This window comes from Scyliorhinus torazame, chromosome 8, assembly GCF_047496885.1.
Source record: "Scyliorhinus torazame isolate Kashiwa2021f chromosome 8, sScyTor2.1, whole genome shotgun sequence".
Classification (NCBI taxonomy): domain Eukaryota; kingdom Metazoa; phylum Chordata; class Chondrichthyes; order Carcharhiniformes; family Scyliorhinidae; genus Scyliorhinus; species Scyliorhinus torazame.
The window spans coordinates 76,894,958-76,917,402 of NC_092714.1; the positions used below are offsets into that span (position 1 = coordinate 76,894,958).

Genomic DNA, 22,445 nt, shown 5'->3' on the forward strand with positions numbered 1-22,445 from the left:
TAGAAGGCATTTTACTGAGTGGGCATGCAAATATGTATGCTTTCTGAACTGTAACTATTATTGTTCCTTTACCAAAAACCCAGAAGAAGCATTGGAATATTTGGAATAACCGCCAAGAGACGGGCACCAGAAAAGCACCAGATTAGTAACCCTTTAAGGAAATACAAATTACTTTTAGGGTCCACAGAGTCATATAGACTCGAGCATCTAAGCTAGCCAAGACTGGAAACAATAAAGGTAGCATTACTACCATTAAGTTTGTTACTATCAACATAATGGGGTTGCCATTGACCAGAAACTGAACCGGCATACAAATGCCACGGCTTCTGGAGCGAGTGAGAAGTTGAATGTTCAGCAGGCAGTGAGTAGCTCACCACCTGACTGCCAAATCCCTTAAACTGCCAACAAAGTGCAAGAGGGTATCCCCTCCAGTTGTTACAATAGGTGCAGTTCCACGGGCGGCATGGTGGAACAGTGGTTAGAATTGCTGCCTCACAGCTCTAGGAACTCTGGTTCCATTCCGGCCTCGGGTGGCTGTCTAAGTGGAGATTGCACTTTCTCCCCGTGTCTGCGTGGATTTCCTCCGGGTGCTTCAGTTTCCTCCCACAGTCCAAAGAAGTACATGTGGTACAGATCAATGTGCTGCGAAGGTTCCTGTTTGCCTTGCAGACCCTCCCGATCTTTCTCCCTACGGCCTTCTTCTGAAGGGTGGAAGCACTGATTTTGGAGTTCATATGGGTGGGGAAGGTCCAGAGGGTGAAGAGGGCTTTGCTACAAAGGCAGGAAGGGGATTCAGCACTTGTGAACCTGATGCACTATTACTGGGCTGCGAATGTGGAGAAGCTGAGGTGTTGGGGGAAGGGGGCAGAGTGGATTAGGTTGGAGGAGGAGTTTTGCAGAGGTTCTAGTTTGAGGATCCTGGTGACTAGCCCCAGGGAAGTATATGGGGACTTCTGGAGAGCAGTCGACTATCAGGATATGGAACCAGTTCAGGAGGCATTTTAAGTTGGATAAAATGTCGGTGTTGACGCCACTGTGTGGGAGCCATAGGTTTAATCCGGGGGATAGGATAATGATGGGATATATGGGAAGTGGAGGAATGTGGGGCTAAAGCGGGTTAGGAGTATATTCTTGGAGCGGAGGTTTGCGGGGCTGGATGAGCGATGGTAGCTCAAATCTCTCCCGAGGGGAAGCGCTTTAGGTAAATGCAGATGAGGGACTTAGCGTGAAAGGAGTGGCCGACCTTCCCCAGCTACCGGAGTACACGTTATTAGAGCAACTGCTGCTTCCTGATGAATTGGGGGGAGGGTAGGATTGGGGACATATATGGGTCGTTGGGAGAGCAGGGCAAGGCACAGGTGGTGAGGATAAAGCGTACTATGGGAGGAAGAGTTGCGGAGGGACATAGGATGGAGACTCTGGAGTGAAGCGATGCGGCGGGGGAACTCAACTTCCTCCTGTGTGAGGATGAGCTTAATTCAGTTCAACATGGTGCACATGACTTAGGCAAGGGTGAGTGGATTCTTCCAGGGGGTAACAGATGGTTGTGAGAATTGTGGGTGGGGGCTCGCGAATCATGCTCACATGTTTAGGGGCTGCGAGAAGTTGGAGTATTTTTGGCAGACTGTGTTTGGGACATTATCCAAGATAGTGGGGCTGAGGTCAGGCCGGTGGCAATCTTTGGGGTTTCTGAGGAGCCAGGGCTGTGGGAGGGGAAGGGGGCAGATGTTGTGGCTTTTGCCTCTCTGATTGTCTGGCGGATGATCCTTCTGAATTGGAGGTCGGATATGCCACTGGGGGTGGCGGCCTGGCTGGGGAATTTGTGTGACTTTTTCTGGCTGGAGAAGATTAAGTTTGATCGGGGTGGGGGGGCGGGGGGCAGAAGAGGGCTTCAAGTGCGGTGGAAGCTGTTCATAACTTTATTTGAGGAGCTGTTCATCGCGCGAGGATTAAAAAGGGGAAAAAATTTACAAACTGTTAACTGTGCTTTGTCGGACTGTGTATTTTGTTGATATTGTGTATGTTTGGAATAAAATATAGTCCTTTTTTTAAATAAAAAAAAGAAAGCGTGAGCAAAATCATGGGCTTGGTGTAGAGATTTGGGGCCTTTTCGGGCTATAAATTGAATGTTGGGGAAAAGCGAGGTATTTCCAGTGAATGCTTTGGGGCAGGAGGCGAATTTGGAGGCTCTGCCACTTAGGGTGGTGGGGAAGGAGTGGTTAGTGCGGGTCAGGGGAAGTTTGTTGGGTTAGAGGAGCTACAGGCGAGGTTTGAGCTACCATGAGGGAGTGAGTTCCAATATTGGCAATGTGGGATTCTGGGCGCAAGGAGCTGCTTTTCTTCCCTCAGGTACTGGAGTATTATGTTTTTGGAAAAATTGTTAATGCTAGATTGGGGGGGGGCGGGGGGGGGGGCGGTGTAATGGTAGGATTGGAGATCATGTCTGGGTGATTGGGAGAGCAGGGTACGGCCTTGGCGAACTGGATCATGCGTAGGTGGGAGGACTGGTTGGGGAGTAAGATAGGGTGGTGGCTTTAATGCAAAGTAATGCGTCAAGTGAACTCCACCGCCTCCTGCGCAAGGATGAGCCTCATACAATTTAAGGTGGTGCACATGGTCCACTGTTGCTCTTTTTAACCTTAGTCTATTTGCTCTGATTACGTCACCTTTGCTCATGAGTCGCCAGGTATCTTTATGATACCGCCACGTGGTTCAAGTTCAGGTTATGATTAATAATACAGCACACCACTTAGTAAGGATTAAAACAACGGTCATTTATTATATACAACAAGCAATATTAATACACTAATACTACTATCTATATAATAAACCTATCACTACTGGCCAATACTTAACTTAGGAAGAGCCCACCAGATCAGGGAAACGAATGGCTTGGCCAATCAGATCTGGCCCGCGGGATTCAAAAGGCTGCTACAGGTCGGTGGCTAGGTGTCTCTACCGGATAGCGATCGCTGGATTCAAACTTACTGTTGCCGGTTGCTGTTCTTGCAAAGGTCTCGAGCAGGCGAAGAGGAGAGAGAGAGAGATCTGAACTTGGACCCTCACTTTTATAGGGCCCAGGGACTTCCCGCCTCCCGGGGCGGCCCTTGACCCTGAGTCCCAAGTGATTGGATCTGTCCCCAATCTCTGGGGTCGATGTGTCCAATGGTGAGGCGATTCCTCGATCGGGGGGTGGTCACTCACCTGTCTTTGTTTTGGCCACTGCAGGCGCCGACAGGTCTGGCCCAGTATTCAATTGCTAATATGTTGCAATTGTTCCCGGGGATAGCCGATTTAACTGTGGATGTCTGAATAGATGGGCTGCAAACAGTCCTGAATGCAACTGCAAATACCTGGGTTGATGGGCTGTTGATAGCCCTGAGTATCGATCTGGGCTAACTTCCCAGGGCCGAATATGCAATACTGTCTGCAGCTGCCTGCTTGTGTCTTCTTAGCTGCTTTTCCCAGCAGTCTTTCGGGTTAGCCATTTTAAACTGGGTTTTGGCCAGATTAATCGGAACGCAGCCATTTTACGTGGCTACATAACCTGGCTCGGGCCCGGATGAGTGTTTTTTTTTTCGGAGATAGAGGACAGGTGCAAGAGGTGTGGGAGGTGGCTGGTGTACCATGCCCATATAATCTTAGTTGGAGAGCTCTTGGGAGGCAATGTTTGGGAACCTAGCGAGGATTATAGGGGTTGAGATGAAACCGGACCAGATAGTGGCGATCTTTGGTGTGTCGGAACTGTTGGGTGGAAGGGGTCCAATGCCGTGGCCCTCGCCTCTCTGATTGCCACGCCACCAGAGGTTGTTATGGCATTGTTGGAAGACTTGTATGAGTTTCTCAAGTTGTAGAAAATCGAATTTGCTTTTAGGGTTTTGAGGTATGGTGGTAGCTGGTCATGGCTATATTTGAGGAGCTGTTTGTTGGCAGGGGGGTGGGGGGGAAACAATGTACGAACTGTATACTTTGTTGGATGTTATGTCTGTTATTATGTTGAATATGTTTGGAATAAAATATCCTTTTAGAAAAAGGAATTGCAATGTTGCAAAATATTCTGGGTGGAATTTTCCCATATTTTTTCAAATTGTTAGGCTCATACTGAGAACTGGCATGAAGCTCTCCAGCACACAAACTGAATGGCTCCACCCCCACTGATGTAAATGTTAGGGCCCCCCTCACAAGCATCAGAGGCACTGCCCCCCCCCCCCCCCCCCCCACCCCACCACAGCAGAAGCTATGACCCCCCCCCCCCCCCCCGGGCAGTCTCTTGGGCACTCTCCTCTCATAAGGGGAACCCCTCCCAAGGGACTGTCCAGAGAGCCCTTGTCGGTACTGCCAGATTGGAAGTACCAACCTGTGCCGGGGACAATACCAGGGCATTGTCCAGGCATGTTTGTCTCCCCCGGGGGCTATACTTGACTTTGCGCCCCCGGAGAACATCTCCACTGAATCTTGTTTTTCAAAAGCTGTTGTAAACCCAGGTTTGAATATTCAGTGAGATGGTGCGGGGGGGGGGGGGGGGGGGGGGGGGGGGGGAGGAGGAGTTTCATGCGGAAGATGGGGGGGGGGGGGGAAGTTTCATGCGGAAGAGGAGCTGACTAATTTTATTAAAATGCATGCAAAACCATCAAAATTAGGTTCTCGCCCCACAATGGGGGGGGGGTTTCCCGATTCTCTCAGATTTTCCGCCCATGTTGCCGATTCTGCAGACTGCTGATGTGGGCACAAAATCGCAGTCTCTATATTTTGACTGAAATATTAAATAAATGCTCTGCCTGCATGTCTGTTTAGGTGGACGTGACTCTTAATTTTAATTATCTCTAACCTTGTATTAAAATTGAGCAGAAAGAACAATTCCTGTGCTCATTTGTTCAAACTACTCAATAAGCCAAATGATTTTCACGCAAAAAGTGACTTTAAGTAAATAGTAGATATAATTTTCCATGGTGTCATGGTTAACCCCTGAATCAACATCACCAAAACAGGCTAAGTAACCAATCATTTTGCTTGCTGTTTGTTAAACCTCGCTATTCCCAAATTAGCTTCATTGTTTGCCTTCCAAAAAAAAGTTAGCAATTGCCTGTAAAGCCGTATCTGCGAGGTGCTATAGAAATGCTAGCATTTTTCTTTCCATCTCATCTGTCCTTATTTCAATCTTCTCATTAATAGCTTTGATGAAATTACTTTGGGCATGTTGTTCCGGCTGTTTACAGCACAGCAGTAGGATCTTCCGGTCCTGGCGACGGTGCACCCCCGCCAGGGGTTTCCTGACGGCATGGGGTGGATTCAAAGAGAAATCCCATTGACATCGGTAGGACCAGAAAATCCCGCCACCAGCCAATGGCAGATTGCCACCCGCCACTAAACAACACACCATGGAGGGCCAGAGAATCTTGCCCTTCAACTGTTTTTTTATATTTATGTAGATGGACAAAGTAATGGGAGTTGTCCACAGTGAAATACCATTCACCACACACCACTCACCAAACTTCTCCTTACCCCTCTAATTGTTTGCTGGCCTTTTTCCAGCTCTGTACTTGTAACCACATTTCTCCAATACCTAGTATAATTTTTGCTGCACGTTTATTCTATATGTCACCAAATGCTTTTTGAAAATCCATATATACTGCATTCCCTTAATTTTTCCAGGTTCTTTCTTTCCTCAGAATATTAAAAGGTTGGCCAAACACAATCTTTCTTTTCTTATCTGTGTTGATTGACCCTAACTAATTCTAATTTCTCTGCATGCATAGTAATTTCAACCTGAATTATAGATTCCAGGAGCCCATAAAACCAGTCTGAGTCCAGCCAAGACAATAACCTGGCTATGCATGATTCTGCTAGAGTATCCCCCAGCCAAGTAATAACATTCAATAATGGTTTCACTTCCATCCCATATGATTCCATGACTCTAAAATGCATCTCCTCTGTGAAATCTGAGCATTTATTTAGTATTCCTGCCATAACTTCAGTCCCCACTCTAAACTTGTTTCTTTTATCTCTTGGCGAAGCGTTCTTGTTATTAATGTACATACCAAAAATCTTTTGTTTGTTTTTTTTCTGCTTATTTTCTTTCTTTCACCCTCAACAGCCTCCCCGAACAGGCGCTGGAATGTGGCGACTAGGGGCTTTTCACAATAACTTCATTTGAAGCCTACTTGTGACAATAAGCAATTATCATTTCATTTCAACTTTACTAATCTTTTTTATTATCTCGCCTTTAAATGATAAATACGTTTAGTTTAAAATTTGATCTAACCTTCCCATTAATCTATGAAATCATAATTTTCAATGCAATTTTTTTTAATGGAATGTACTTGCCTTGGACCATTCTACCTCTTGTTTAGTATGGATCATTCTATTTCTTCAGTATTTTACATTCCTGGTAAATGTTAGCTTACTTTCTATTAAATCTGGGCAAAGTTTTTGTTATAATTTGCTTTTTCACAGACCCCCTTATTCCTCACTTTTTAGCTTTCAGTTCTTAGTGTCTTTAATTATATTTTAGTGTATATTCTGGTTCACAAATGTTCTCCTACCTTTAGATAACCTACTTATTCTTGACCCAACAACACCTATGTGTGCACTTTACTTTTGGCAAGTTGCCTGCATTTTATTGAAAGACTTACAAACTTGCTTTATACATTCAGGCATCATTCATATTTCCAGATCAGTTACTTTTGTTTCTTACAGTTTTTGTTGGAATCAGTTTAATTTGTTTTTTAGATTCCAAAAGGCAAAGGAAAAAAGCTTTTAAAGACTGAAATACTAGTAGGTCACAACCTACTAGTATTTAGTAAAATGCTTTTTTTTTTTGCATTTGCCTCATTCAACAAATAAATTCCTTGTGACATTTTCAATTTCTTAAGGATATTTTTTTTAGGCGTTCATGGGATGTGGGCATCACTGGCCGGGTCAACTTTTGTTGCCCGTTCCTGAGTGTATTTAAGAATCAATCACATTGCTGTAGGTCTGGAGTCACATGTAGGCTAGACCAGGTAAGGATGACAGATTGCCTTCCCTAAAGGACTTAAATGAACCAGATGAGTTTTAACAACAATCAACCAAAGGTTTTGTGGTTGTCATTCCAATTTTTAAAAAATTGAATTCAAATTCCACCATCTGCCCTGGTGGGATTCGAACTCATGTCCCCAGAGCACTACCCTGGGTCTCTGGATTACTATCCAGTGACAATACCACCAGGCCACTGCTTCCCATCCACCATGTGGATAAACAAATGTTACTGTGTGAATTGCTTGGAAAACAATATTCTAATATCACAAAGTCCCAATCACAGATTTATTTATCATCCAGTTTTTAACAAATCATGTTTACTGGAGTCTTCAAAGTGAATCCATCTGGATACTCAAGACTTGAATCAGTTTCCATAACTAGTAGGAAAATGAAAAAAAGCTCTGCATATGATTGATAGTATAATACAAGAATAGTGAACCATTACTTTTAGTTGCATGAGGTGCTATTAAAAATTAACCATTGTAAAAGTATATGTTGTATTGCGATTAATTGCTTATTTTATTACTATTTAATAAATTGGTCAGTTAAAGTGAGATTTATTATAGTATTACTTTGTTCCCTTGGAAGGCATGGGGCAGAATCAGCCGCCAATTTGTAAAGGCAACTGTTTCTTGGCACATTACACAATTTTATCCAGTGACCAGCTATATTATAAACTGTTTCAAAATGTGATCAAACTCTTATTTTCAGTTGCAAGTTAAAACATTTTGATAATTAGACTATCCTAATTATTTATAGAAGTCTATTTGTAAACTTAATAAACAAAATGAGGACTGGTTAAATTATTGTTTCTGCTTGTATAGAATTTTATGTTAAAGAGGATTGATAAAAAGGGGGACTTTTTAACCAAGTCATTATGGTAGATGATATTAAAGCTCACTTTACAGAGTCTGCCCATCTACTTCGATACTAGCCCTGTGTTCCTATCTCTTCCAGTCTCTCTGGTATACTAAAGGGGATAGCTGCAAAAGCTGTTTCGAAGACTATAATAACAAATGAAAGACGTTTTGTCCAGTCATAGCACAAAGTTTCAATCCTTTAGGTTAGATTATTGTGCTACAATGAAGATATCATATTTTCAGCTACTATTAAATAGGAAAAATTCAAAAACTTTACTGGGCCTTTTCTTTCTGCATACCACTCACCTATTGAGAGGATTCGGGAGAGGAAATGGAGAAGAAGCTGTCAATTCAGTGTCCAAGATGTTTTCTAAGTTACTCTGCAGGAATTCATTTTTGATGTTAGGCAATTTAATATAACTTTGGCAATCATGATCTTAAATGTTTAGCACTTTACTCCACTAGTCCTTGTCTTAATGCAAAAGATTGTTTATTATGCACTTTGTGTAAGACTTGCGTTATTTTTTGGACATTTCTTGAAGTGTATCTTTTGAAAAAGACTAATCTGAATTTCCAAAAGACCATAAGACATAGGAGCGGAAGTAAGGCCATTCGGCCCATCGTGTCCACTCCACCATTCAATCATGGCTGATTTCAACTCCATTTACCCGCTCTCTCTCCATAGCCCTTAATTCCTCGAGAAATCAAGAATTTATCAACTTCTGTCTTAAAGACACTCAACGTCCCGGCCTGCACCGCCCTCTGTGGCAATGAATTCCACAGACCCACCACTCTCTGGCTGAAGAAACTTCTCCTATCTGGGGGAAGTGAGTGGAAGATCACAATGCTGAAGTGCTTCCCACGTTTTTGAACAAAATTAGAAGGGAATTTCATCTGTGTTGTCATCTAATTTGAGAAGAATAGGTAGTTCCATTATTAGCCAAATATTAGTAAACTGGTTAGCAAATTGCATGTTTGTTACTCTCTGAAAATGCTGAACCCACTGGACAAAATTTAAACGGACTGCTTATGCAGCGACTACTTTTATTTGACCAAAATGTCCCTGGATGTTTCTTCACAGATGTTGGGTGTATTCTGTTTGTGTGTGGGTTGAACAAAAGGTAATCTAATATTTGTCATCCCTTGCACAACAATATCTGATTTTAAGTAAATACTGGATTGTTTATAAGAATAAGAATCTTTATTTTCACAAGTAGGCATACATTAACACTGCAATGAAGTTACTGTGAAAATCCCCTAGTCGCCATACTCTGGCGCCTGTTCGGGTACACTGTGGGAGAATTCAGAATGTCCAATTCACCTAACAGCATGTCTTTCAGCTCTTGTAGGAGGAAACCGGAGCACCCGGAGGAAACCCACGCAGATACAAGGAGAATGTGCAGACATCTCACAGACAGTGACCCAAGCGGGAATCGAACCTGGGACCCTGGATCTGTGAAGCAACTGTTCTAACCACTATGCTACCGTGCTGCTATAAATACTTAATTAACTTCCTACTGTTTAATATCTTTTTTACACATTAGCACTTCAAGTGGGTTTGCAAAGAAACTTTTCAGTTTTCTGCTATAGAGTGTTCCTAATGATGCAGCAGTCATGTTTCACAACAGTGGTGCAGCACATTGGAGCAATAACACATAGTACCACTGAACAGGATGCTTAAAATTCCCTTCAAATAATCTTGACATGCGATAGAGAAAGGTGTCAAGCATAAGTCAGACTTTCTGATAAAGAGAAGAACATTTTGGCAATACCACTCGAACTGTCTTCTAGGATGTGGAATTATGTCCGTGTTATGGTACAAATGCAAAGTTTAAATTATTAATATGATCTGTTTTTCACTACTAACCGGACATGTGCATAATTCTAACCTTTTTTGTATTTGTAGCCACTACATGCGACAGATACTAGAAGCACTACGCTATTGTCATGACAATAATATAATTCATCGCGATGTGAAGGTAAGTTAATTGACTGGTGATGCTGTTCTCTTTGTAGAAAAAGACATGAGCTGAACCACATTCAAGGTCAAATATAAATGTTACCTCAAAAATGAAACTATTTTGCATAAGACTTTGCAAGCCAAATCTAAAATGTCTGCACATTGCATATTAACTAATCTGAGTAGAAAAATAGGTCACTACATATATGGGCTGGAATTCTCTGTTCGTCAGATTCTCCTTTCATGCTGGCAGCGCACCCCCGCCTGTGGGTTTTCAAATGGCATGGGGTGGTTTCAATGGGAAATTCCATGACAAGTGGTGGGAAGAGAGAATCCCACCACCAGCGAATGGCACACTGCTGAGAAACACCGGGCTGGGGGAGCAGAAAATCCCACCCATGGTCTTTATGGACAGAGGCTAATTTCTCTTGTGTTGCATGCAAGGTTTGTTGCAGAGGTATCAAATTTCTTTTGAGCTCGCATTACTAGTGCTGCATGAAACACCATTGCAGCTGATTAAACTTGTATGTGATTTATTGATGATTTAATACTGGCACAGATACTATTGGGGGTGACCTAAGCATACCAGTGTTTTTTTATCATTATGTACATCTATATTGCAGTGCAGACAATGGGCTTTTATGAATTAAATCAAGAAATTTTGGATCAGTGCATATGTATTTCGTATTATGTGGTTTGCACTTGGACTGAAATCAATCCTTGAGAGACCAATTTCGTCCAAGATTGCTTGAGGAACTTGGACAATTATTAGTTGGAACTTCAAATCAGTTGTTCTGCCCAATGGCATAAAAATATAGTAAGAAGTCTTACAACACCAGGTTAAAGTCCAACAGGTTTGTTTCGAATCACTAGCTTTCGGAGCACTGCTCCTTCCTCAGGTGAATGAAGAGGTAGGTTCCAGAAATATATATAGACAAAGTCAAAGATGCAAGACGATACTTCGAATGAGAATCTTTGCAGGTAATTAAGTCTTTACAGGTCCAAACGGAGCAACTGGAGAGAGGGATAATCACAGGTTAAAGAAATATGAATTGTCTCAAGCCAGGACAGTTGGTAGGATTGCGCAAGCCCAGGCCAGATGGTGGGTGGTGAATGAATGCGACATGAATCCAAGGTCCTGTTGAGGCCATACTCATGTGTGCTGAACTTGGCTATAAGTTTCTGCTCCGCGATTCTGCGTTGCCGTGTGTCCTGAAGGCCGCCTTGGAGAACGCTTGGAGATCAGAGGCTGCATGCTCTTGACTGCTGAAGTGTTCCCCGACTGGAAAGGAGCATTCCTACCTGGCAATTGTCGCGCAAAGTCTGAAATTTTGGACACAAACCTGTTGGACTTTAACCTGGTGTTGTAAGACTTCTTACTGTGCTCACCCCAGTCCAACGCCGGCATCTCCACATCATAAAAATATAGATCAGCCATGATCTCACTGAATTGCAAAAGAGGTTTGAGGGATTGAATGACTTTCGCATTCCTCTGTTTCCAAATGGATTAATATATCCTTGCCCAGAAGTGCAAGGAGTTCATGAACTTATTCATCACCAAGAAATAAAACATTAAATCAGCAGCACTTTCTTGCCGACCTACAAAACCAAACCTTCCCCTCAGACCACTTCTTAAATAAATTTCTGTCTAGCCTCTCTTCCATCTGTTCCGTCCATGACTTCTCTAAGCTCTAATTTTGTCTGAGATCTGCTTCTTCCACTTTCAACGTTATCCCCACTAAACTCTCGGCAAACCATTTTCCTCTCATGGTCCCCATGATAGATGATGTTGTAAATCGTTCCCACTCCTTTTTCCTCTTTTTTTTATTAATCCAGCCTTGACCTCCTGCCCTTGCTAACTATTGCACGCCTCACTTCCGGTGGTGGCTATGGAGGAGTAAGTCGCACATTTGGTGGCTCTCGATCCGGTTGGACTTTTGGACCTTTTTCCCCGACTTCTTTTGTACTTTTTTGTACTTTTGAGCACTGGATCTGAAGGCATAGGCATTGATTCCAGACATAGGTGTATGGAATTAAGAAGCAGAAAGAATCGCAAACAGCTGACGAAGTGGGCAAGCAAGGGCAGTGTAGAAGCTGCTGCTGAGGACAATATGGCCGATGTCCGGACCCAGGTGCAGACAGCCCAGCCAACGACGGAGCATTTGCTGAAGGTCATCCAAGAGGGCTTTACCGCGTTGAAACGGGACAGTTTAGACCCAATTCAGAAATCTATTGAGTGCCTGGAGCATAGGCTAGATGCCCAGGATCGGACGATCCAGAAGCTGGAAAAGGCGCAGGAGGAGCAGGTGGATCACCAAACGGTGGTGGAGATGGAGAGGCTGAAGGATCAACAAAAAAGGCTTCTGGAAAAGGTGGAGGACCTGGAAAATAGGTCTCGTCGGCAGAATTTGAGAATCTTTGGTCTCCCGGAGGGGGCTGAGGGCGAGGATGCCGCAGCGTATGTGGCGGACATGTTCCAGAAGCTGTTGGGGGATGGTGTCTTCCCTCGCCCGGTGGAGGTGGACAGGGCGCACAGAACGCTGGCGAGGCAGCCGCGAGCGATGGTGGTCAGGTTACACAGGTTCCTGGACAAGGAGCGGGTGCTACAGTGGGCCAAGCGCACGCGGAGCTGCCATTGGAATAACAGTGTCTTGCGCATCTACCAGGTCCTGAACGTGGAGGTGACCAGAAGGAGGGCAGGCTACAGGCAAGTCAAAGAGATTCTGTTTAAGAAGCTGGTGAAGTTTGGGCTGCTGTACCCGGCGCGCCTGTGGGTCATGCACGAGGGACGACACCATTACTTTGAGGAACCCGAGGATGCGATGGACTTCGCCAAGAGAGAAGGGCAGGTGCCGAACTGAGGACTTTTTGGAGTTGTGTTAAAAAGACACTAAGCGATGTTTACACGTTTTCCTTGTGCTGTGTTAATTTCCTGTTATTTTTTTTCTCTCCTGTATTTGAGTTTTCGCTGGAAAAAGAGGGTAGTTAAGGTATTTGGTGCTGGGGGCTTTTTGTGGTCGGATTGGGGTGGTTGGAAATGCCTATTACTTTGTTTTATTCGATTTGCACTAGCGTCGGGGTTTTCTTTGTTTCTTGTTTTTTTGTTTCTTTTCAGAGCAATTGCTCGAGGATGGCTGGTTTGGGGAAGTGGTGTTGATGGGGGGGGGGGGGATGGGTCAGAGGAAACAATAGGTGGGAGACTTGTTGGCGCCGGAGCCGAGAGTCACCAGGCTAGCTGGGTGAGCTGGTCTACGGAAGCCAGGTTGGGGGGGGGGGGGGGGTGTATATAGCTAGTTTATGGCAGGGGTTAGGTTACAGGGTGTTGTTGCTGGGGGTGGGGAAGGGTGGTAGTTGATCTGCTGACGAGGGAGGGACTTGGGTTCGGGAACATGGAGGAGGTCTGAGGTGGGGGCTGCCAGGAGGTGGACCAGGGGAAGCGCGACACGGGCTTCGGGCGGCCCCAAGAAAGGATATGGTTGATCGGCATGGAGTGGGGGGGGCACAGTGCCCCTCAACCAGACTGATCACCTGGAACGTTAGAGGGTTAAATGGGCCGGTAAAGAGGATACATGTGTTCGCGTATCTGAGGGCGCTGAAGGCGGACGTAATAATGCTTCAGGAGACCAATCTGAAAGTAGCTGACCAGGTCAGATTAAGGAAGGGCTGGATCAGCCAAGGTGTTCCACTTGGGGCTGGACACTAAAACTAGGGTGGTCGCGATTTTGGTCAACAAACGGGTGACATTCGAGGTGGGCAGCACAATCTCGGATGGGGGAGGCAGATTTGTCATGGTGAGTGGCAAGCTTGAGGGGATGAGGGTAGTTTTGGTCAATGTATATGCCCCAACTGGGATAATGTGGATTTTATTAAAAGACTGCTGGGGAAGATACCTGACCTGGACTCGCACAGGCTGATGATGGGAGGTGATTTTAACACAGTCCTTGACCCCGGCCTGGACCGGCCATGTTCAAAAACGGATAAGATGCAGGCAATGGCAAAAGAACTGAGGGGGTTTATGGAGCAAATGGGGGGGGAGCTGATTCATGGAGGGCTAGTCGGCCGGCGGGGAGGGAGATTTAATTCTATTCACATGTTCATAAAGTGTATTCCCGAATTGATTTTTTTCATCATGAGCAGGGATTTACTGGCTGGGGTGACAGACGTAGAATATTCGGCGATCGCTGTTTCGGACCATGCCCCACACTGGGTTGATCTGCAAGTCTGCAAGGAAAGTTTTCAGCGCCCTCAATGGAGGCTGGAGGTCGGTTTGTTGGCGGACGAGGCGGTGTGTGAGAGGGTGAGGAAATGTATGCAAAACTACCTGCAGGTCAATGACACAGGAGAAGTCTCAGCTGCGGTGCTCTGGGAGGCGCTGAAGGCAGTGGTGAGAGGAGCTGATCTCGATTCGAGCCCATAGGGACAGGAGGGACAGGGCAGAAACAGACCGACTGGTAAAGGAGATCTTACAGATAGACAGGAGATATGCGGAGGCCCCGAGGGCAGAGCTATTAAGGGAACGACGAAGGCTACAGACTGAGTTTGGGGTGTTGTCCACAGGTAAGGCTGTGGAGCAGCTTAGGAAGGCGAGGGGTGCGATTTATGAGCACGGGGAGAAAGCCAGTAGATTGCTGGCACAGCAACTGAGGAAGTGGGAGGTGGCCAGGGAAATCGGGAAGGTAGTCGACGGGGGGGGAATACTTGGTAGGGGAACCGGCAGGACTGAATAAGGTGTTCAGGGACTTCTATAGTTAGCTTTACACCTCGGAACCCCCTCCGGGGCTGATGGGGATGAGGTGCTTTCTGGATGGACTGACCTTCCCAAAAGTGGGCAGGGGATTTGTAGGCGGGTTGGGGGCCCCGGGCAGAACCGAAGAAATAGTGGAGGGCTTGAGGGCCATGCAACCGGGTAAAGCCCCGGGGCCGGAATGGTATTCGGTGGAGTTTTACAGAAAGTTCTCTGAGATAGTGGGGCCGGTGCTGGTTAGGGTTTTCAATGAGGCAAGAGACAGAGGGGTGCTACCCCAGACTATGTCACAGGCCACCATCTCCCTGCTATTGAAGCGGGACAAAGACCCGGAGGCATGTGGGTCCTATAGGCCGATCTCTCTGCTCAACGTAGATGCTAACATACTGGCCAAGCTCTTGGCGGCTAGGATTGAGGACTGTGTGCCAGACGTCACTATGGAAGATCAAACCGGGTTCGTCAAGGGCAGGCAGCTGGTGGCCAACCTAAGAAGGCTGCTGAATGTGATCATGATGCCCCCGGAGGGCAGAGAGGTAGAGGTAGTTCTGGCAATGGATGCCGAGAAGGCTTTCGACCGGTTTGAGTGGGACTATTTATGGGAGGTGCTGGGATGATTTGGTTCTGGGAGGGCTTTATCGACTGGGTCAGACTGCTGTACCAGGCTCCGGAGGCTAGTGTAAGGACGAATAGGACGACATCTGATTATTTTGGACTGTACCGAGGGACAAGGCAGGGGTGCCCCCTCTCCCCACTGCTGTTTGCGTTAGCAATAGAGCCGCTGGCAATTGCCCTGAGAGCTTCTAGGGGTTGGAAGGGGCTGGTACGGGGGGGGTGGGTGGAACACAGAGTTTCATTGTACGCCGACGACCTGCTCATATACATCACGGATCCAGTGGCTGGGATGGATGAAATCATGGGAATCCTGAAGGAATTTGGCTGGTTCTCAGGATGCAAACTGAACATGGCAAAGAGTGAGTTGTTTGTAGTCCAGGCGGGGGGGCCAGGAGGGTCGGTTGAGGGATCTGCCGTTCAGGCTAGTAGGGGCCAGTTTTAGATACTTAGGGATACAGGTGGCACGGGACTGGGGCCGTCTGCACAAGTTGAACTTATCTCGTTTGGTGGAGCAAATGAGAGCTGAGCTCCGGAGGTGGGATGCGCTCCCACTGACACTAGCGGGGAGAATGCAGACGGTTAAAATGACAATCCTCCCGAGATTCCTGTTCGTCTTCCAGTGTCTCCCCATTTTCATTCCGCGGTCTTTTTTCAAGAAAATGATTATGGGATTTGTGTGGGCGGGAAAGTCCCTGTGGGTGAGGAGATTGATGCTCAAGAGGAATCAAGGGGAAGGGGGGCTGGCGCTGACAAACTTTAGTAACTACGACAGGGCGGCCAACATAGCTATGATAAGGAAGTGGATGGTGGGTGCAGGGTCGGTTTGAGGGCGGATGGAGGCCGCTTCGTGCGGGGGCACCAGTTTGGCAGCCCTGGTTACGGCGCCCCTGTCGCTTCCGCTTGCATGGTACTCCACCAACCCTATAGTGGTGGCGACTTTGCGGATCTGGGGCCAATGGAGAAGGCACGTGGGGGAAGTGAGAGGATTGGTTTGGTCCCCAATCTGCGACAATCACCGGTTTGCCCCGGGGAATATGGACGGTGGGTTCCGAGCATGGTGGAGGGCTGGGATTGAGAGGATGGGGGATTTGTTCTTGGAAGGGAGCTTCCTGAGCATGAGGGCGTTAGAGGAGAAATTTGGGCTGGCGAGAGGGAATGATTTCAGGTACTTGCAGGTGTGGGACTTTCTACAAAGACAGATTCCATCCTTCCCACGCCTGCCACGTAGGGGGATCGAGGACAGGGTAGTGTCCAGTGGATGGATGGGGGAGGGGAGGGTCTTGGATATATATAAAGAACTTATGGGAGCAGAGGAGACGCAGATCGAGGAGCTGAAACTTAAGTGGGAAGAGGAGCTCGGGGGTGAGATGGAAGAGGGCTTATGGGCAGAGGCGTTGAGCAGGGTAAACGCGACTGTAACATGTGCTAGGCTCAGCCTGGTTCAATTCAAAGTCGTCCACCGGGCCCACATGACAGTGGCCCGGATGAGTACATTTTTTGGATTGGAGGACAGATGCGACAGATGTTCGGGAGGACCAGCGAACCATGCCCACATATTCTGGGTGTGTCCAAAACTCGGGGGGTACTGGCAGGGATTCGCGGACGTTATGTCCCGGGTACTGAAAACAAGGGTGGTGATGAGGCCGGAGGTGGCAATTTTTGGGGTTTCGGAGGACCCGGGAGTCCAGGAGGAGAGGGAGGCTGACGTTTTGGCCTTTGCTTCCCTGGTAGCCCGGCGACTAATTCTGTTGGCATTGAAGGACTCAAAACCCCCGAAGTCGGAGGCCTGGCTATCGGATATGGTGAGCTTTCTCGGTCTGGAGAAAATTAAGTTCGCTTTGAGAGGGTCACTGTCAGGGTTCGCCCAGAGGTGGCAACCATTTATCGACTTCTTCGCGGAAAATTAGTCGTCAGCGGGGGGGGGGGGGGGGGGGGGGGGGGGTACATGTAGATTAGGGGGTAGTTGGGCTGATCCTTGTGGGGGGAGGAGCTGGGGTTTTTTTTTTTTTTTGCACTATATTGATTGTTCTTTGCACACTGTTTTATATTGTTGTTGTTTACCATGCCAAAATGTCTTAAAATTGTTTAGCAAAAGAAAACTATTGCACGTTTCTAACATCCCTTTTCTCTGCAGGGTGCTTGAATAAGTTGCCTCTCCAATCTATTTCCATCTCTCCTGACAACGATTTGAGTCAGTCCAATCAGATTTCTCACCCTTTCCACATCGCAGAAACAGATCTTTTAAAAAAATATTTTTATTCAACTTTTTAAAGTTTATATACATACAAAAGCATAACACAAGACCAGCCCCTCAAATCCTCCCCGCCCCCCCATAACAGCTGACAGTGACCAGCTCTTTAAAATACATATCAAATGGTTGCCATCTTATATAAAACCTCCCAATTGACCCCCTCAGCATGTATTTAACTGTCTCCAAATGCAGCATTTCTAGAATGTCCCCCAGCCACTCCAAGCAACTGGGTGGAGAAGCTGACCTCCCTTCCAGCAGAACCCGCCTGTGAACAATCAGTGAGGCGAAGGCTAAAACATCTCCCCCGCTCCCGCCTGCAACTCCTTTGCGTCTGCTCCGCCATTCAATCATGGCTGATATTTTTCTCATTCCCATTCTCCTGCCTTCTTAAAGACACTCAGTGTTTTGGCCTCCACATTCTTCTGCAGCAAAGAGTTTCACAGATTCACCACCCTCCAGCTGAAGAAATTCCTCCTTATCTCTGTTTTAAAGGATCGTCCCTTTAGTCTGAGGTTGTGCCATCTGGTTCTAGTTTTTCCTACAAGTGTATACGTGCTCTCCATGTCTACTCTATTCAGGCCTCGCAGTATCCTGCAAGTTTCATTCAGATCCCCCTTCATCCTTCTAAACTCCAACGAGTACAGATCCAGAGTTCTCAACCGTTCCTCATATGACAAGCTCTTCATTCCAGGGATCATTCTTGTGAACCTCCTCTGGACCCTTTCCAAGGCCAGACATTCTTCTTCAGATACGGGACCCAAAAATGCTCCCAATATTCCAAATGAGGTCTGACCAGAGCATTATACAGCCTCAGAAGTGTAATGATATATGGCAGACGTGTAACTGAAGGGTTAATCACAACACTTAGCTGTGGCACTACCACTAAAGGGCACCACCAGATCACACTATATAACTGAGCTCCCAAAGGATCCTTCCACACAGGAGTAGCTAGACAGCAGTAGTATAGTACAGTTAGATCACAGCCCAGACACCACATTTTGTTCAGATACAGTTTATATAGTTATATCTTGCTAGTCGGCCGGGGGGGGGGCTGCTGGGGCTGGAAGCCCCCCCCCGACCAGGCTGATTACATGGAACGTCAGAGGGCTGAATGGGTCGGTCAAAAGGGCTCGCGTGTTTGTGCATTTGAGGGGCTGAAGGTGGACGTGGCAATGCTATGAGAGACACACCTAAAGGTTACAGACTCGACAAGATTGAGAAAGGGGTGGGTCAGCCAAGTGTTCCACTCAGGGCTGGACTCCAAGACCAGTGGGGTAGCGATCTTGATCAACAAACGAGTGGCATTCGAGGCAGGGAGAACCATGCCAGACAAGGGGGGGTAAGTACATAATGGTGAGTGGGAAGCTGGAGGGTGTGCGGATGGTATTCGTGAACAGATGTACTCCAAATTGGGAAGATGTGGAATTTATGAGATGGGTTTTAGGTAAGATCCCAGACTTCGAGTCACATAAACTGATCATGGGAGGAGACTTTAGCAAAGTCATTGTTTTGTTAAGCTCTTGACGTAGCATAAGCTGCTTCCTTGATGTGCACTCTGACAAAGGAAGGTTCAGACTTGGAGATAGCTTTAACACGTTTATTAAACTATTAACAATTCTCCTACTTGGATTAGACTCTACTGTTAATCCTTCTACAGCTACTCAGACTGACGAACTAGTCTGCTACAATCCACGTGGTGGATATGATGTGTTTCAAACCTGCGTTCACACGGAGTGTCTCAACTGGAAAGAGACTGAGCATGTGTGCTGTGTCCTTTTATATGGGTTGGTGTAATGCCCTCCTGTGGTAGTGTCACCTCTGTGTGTATCGTGAATGCCTATTGGCCGTGTCCTATCTTACTGACCTATTGGTTGACTGTCTGTGTGTCATGTCTCTGGTGCTCCCTCTAGTGTCTGTCTAGTCTACGTGCATTTACATTAACCCCTTGTGTACTTACAGTGATGCATATCACCACATCCCCCTTTTTTCGTGTTACATATTTTCTGCACAGTGTTAAAGAAAATTGAACAAACTAGGTAGATAAGTGATGCTCTGTACAAGTTATGATAACAGTGATCATTAAACAATAAGTCCAAATCATATGCATGAGTCCAAAATTCATTAGTTATTATGGTCGAGTGGCTTTCTTGTTTGGTTGGTGAGTTGGTGATGTTGATGGTGGCATGTCCTTGTGAATGCCATCTGTGTCCCTGTGCGTAAGGAATAAAGAAGTGGTCAAATCACTTTGTTGTCTGATTTGGAGTCTTTTTTCAATGCATATGGTAGCAATTCTTGATGGCATCTGTCCTGAAAGCTGGGTTGCCTGTTGATAGTGTAGCAAACGTGAATTGGAAAAATGCATCATCCTGCCATGGTATGTCATTGTACTGAGCTGAACAGTAACAGTGTCCCTCATTTACAGAGTTGTACCATGTCGTAGTTCAATTGTTGTTGTTTTTGTCGTACTTGTTGTCGACGTTATTGCCTTTGGTACGCTTCTTGCTATTGTCTTTGATGTTGTTGTTGTGGTTGGTTTTGTTGATGTGTTTGCTGTGCTCAAGGACCACACTCTGGATAATATGAGTCCTTCACACAGTTACTCGTGTCAGCGTTCTGTGTGGCATCTGCTGTTTCCTTGAGCGTGCCGTCACTGAGTTTACGGCGCTCCTCGTCTGGAGTCATGTCCGGCTTACTTGAATCGGCTTTGGCTTGTCGATTCTCCCTGTCTGGAGTCTGGTCTGTTTCACCTAAGACAGTTTTGGCTTGCCAATGCTCCCCGTCTGGAGTCTGGTCTGTTTCACCTGACTTAGTTTTGGCTTCTTGGTGCTCCCCGTCCGGAGTCATTTCAGGTTCACTTGAATCTTCTGAAGTTTCGTGATGCTCCCCGTCCGGAGTCAAAACAGTCAGGAATGCATTTGCTTGTGGAGAGGCTCGAGCGAATGAGGTTTGAAGTAATGTGGTGTCACCGGAGTCACCAGTAGTCTCACTGTGATTGTCGAGTGCCTATGTACATTCTAGCTGAGGTCTGTCACGTTGCACATCTGGTATGGAAAGTGGGATGCCGTCGTCACTTGGCGCACATACAGTGGGTAGAGCCTCAGTGTGTTCTTGTCATTCACTTGACCTGGGTAGACTGTCATAGTCTGCTTGCTGTACACTTGAGCGTGGCAGACTGTCATAGTCTTTCTGTTGTTCACTTGAGGGTGGCAGACTTGCATCGTCTGCTGCTGGTGGCTCAGAGGAGGTTGCTAGACCCTCATGGTTTTGTTCATGCAAAGACTGCGCTCTGGAGTCTTGCGTTCCTTCCATCATGGAGTCTGTCCACGAGTTTGCTGTGGAGGCTTGTGTCATTCCATCTGTGGAGTCTTGCCCCATTCCTTGTGTGGAATTGTGCATTGGTCTCGCTGTGGAGACTGTCATCACTTCTTGTTCATGCAAGGACTGCGCACTGGAATCTTGAGTTACTTCTATCGTCTGTCCACGAGCTCGCTGTGGAGGCTTGTGTCACTGGAGTTACTTCTTGTGTGGAGATATGCAGTTGTCTCGCTGTGGAGTCTTTCATCGCTTTCTGTGTGGAGGCTGGGAACCTTCGTGGTGCGTGGACCACTCTCTGTGTGGAGTCGGGGACTCATAGCGGTGCGTGGACCACTCTCTGTGTGGCAGCAGGCCGCTCTCTGTGGGCTTGTACCGCTCTCTGCCTCTTGGCGTCAGGCCGCACCATAATCCTGCACTCACGAGTCGGGATGTCAAACATGCTGGACTGAAGATCCTCAAATCCTAAGAACACATCCGCGTCTGTGTTGGATTCTTCACTGTAGAACATATCTCGTTGCGGTTCGGATTTGGTACTGGGGTCGCCAGCTCCAATGATGAAATCATCATCTGAGTCGTAGTCTTCTAGGACCATATCATCAGTTTTTGTGTCGGAGCTGGATTTGGCTCGCGATGTCCAAAGAAGAATTCAAGATCTGAGTCATGGTCTTCAAGGACTGTATCATCTCTTTGGGCGGTGCTAACTGCTTGTTGCAGGGTTCTGCGGAGGTTACTTTCAGCTACTGGTCGAATTTCAGGCAGTGTGCTGTTGTTCCAGGTGAAAGAATCCTGTTTTGAGGCTTTAAACATTTTTTTTCTTGTTTTGGGACATTTCCCCTTTAAGTGGGCGTGTTCCGGGGCCTCTGACGTCACAACGCTTGTGACGTGGAGCGTAGGAAGCGATTGCGCATGCGCAGATCACTGTTCCCTTACTTTGCGCATTTCTCTCAACTGCGCATGTGCGGTACTTTTTCCAAGATGGCCACCGATCAAAATTGTTGTTCGTTGCTCTGTTGCCTCAGCCTTGTGGTGAGTATTGGCGCCTCTCTTACCGCTTTCTGTTGGTTTGTTTGTATTTTCCTCGCAGTATTGTTCGAACTTGTCCAGGACAGTCTGGAATTCACTCTTGTTTTGCCCTTTGGAGAACTTGAATGTTTGGAAGATTTCTTCTGCTCTTGCACCCGCAATTGTGAGCAGAAGTTCTGTGTTTTCAGCATCGGCCACATCCTGTAGGTCGGCTGCTACCAGGAAGATCTCAAACCTTTGCCTGAATGCCCGCCAGTTTGCACTGAGATTGCCGTGGCACCTGAGCCGCTTTGGAACCGGAATCTCGATCATCTTGCCTGGGTGTTGTTTCTGGTTGTCACTGTTTGCTGTGTTGTAACTATATGGATTTAAACAGTTACTCACTGGTACCATGTTTTGTTATGCTCTTGACGTAGCATAAGCTACTTCCTTGATGTGCACGCTGACAAAGGAAGGTTCAGACTTGGAGATAGCTTTAACACGTTTATTAAACTATTAACAATTCTCCTACTTGGATTCGACTCTACTGTTAATCCTTCTATAGCTACTCAGACTGACGAACCAGTCTGCTACAATCCACGTGGTGACTGTGATGTGTTTCGAATCAACCCTGCGTACACACTGAGTGTCTCCACTGGAAAGAGACTGAGCATGTGTGCTGTG

At 46.6% G+C, this 22,445-nt stretch overlaps 1 protein-coding gene across 12 annotated transcripts in view; it reads left to right on the forward strand.

Annotated features, from left to right (window-relative positions):
* caska (calcium/calmodulin-dependent serine protein kinase a) overlaps positions 1-22,445 on the forward strand; it is a 783,320-nt gene that overhangs the window by 206,637 nt on the left and 554,238 nt on the right. For all 12 annotated transcript variants that reach the window (XM_072513849.1, XM_072513855.1, XM_072513858.1 and 9 more), the window contains exon 5: positions 9,784-9,856. In XM_072513849.1, the coding sequence (XP_072369950.1) occupies positions 9,784-9,856 (73 nt within the window). The remainder of the gene's footprint in view (positions 1-9,783; positions 9,857-22,445) is intronic.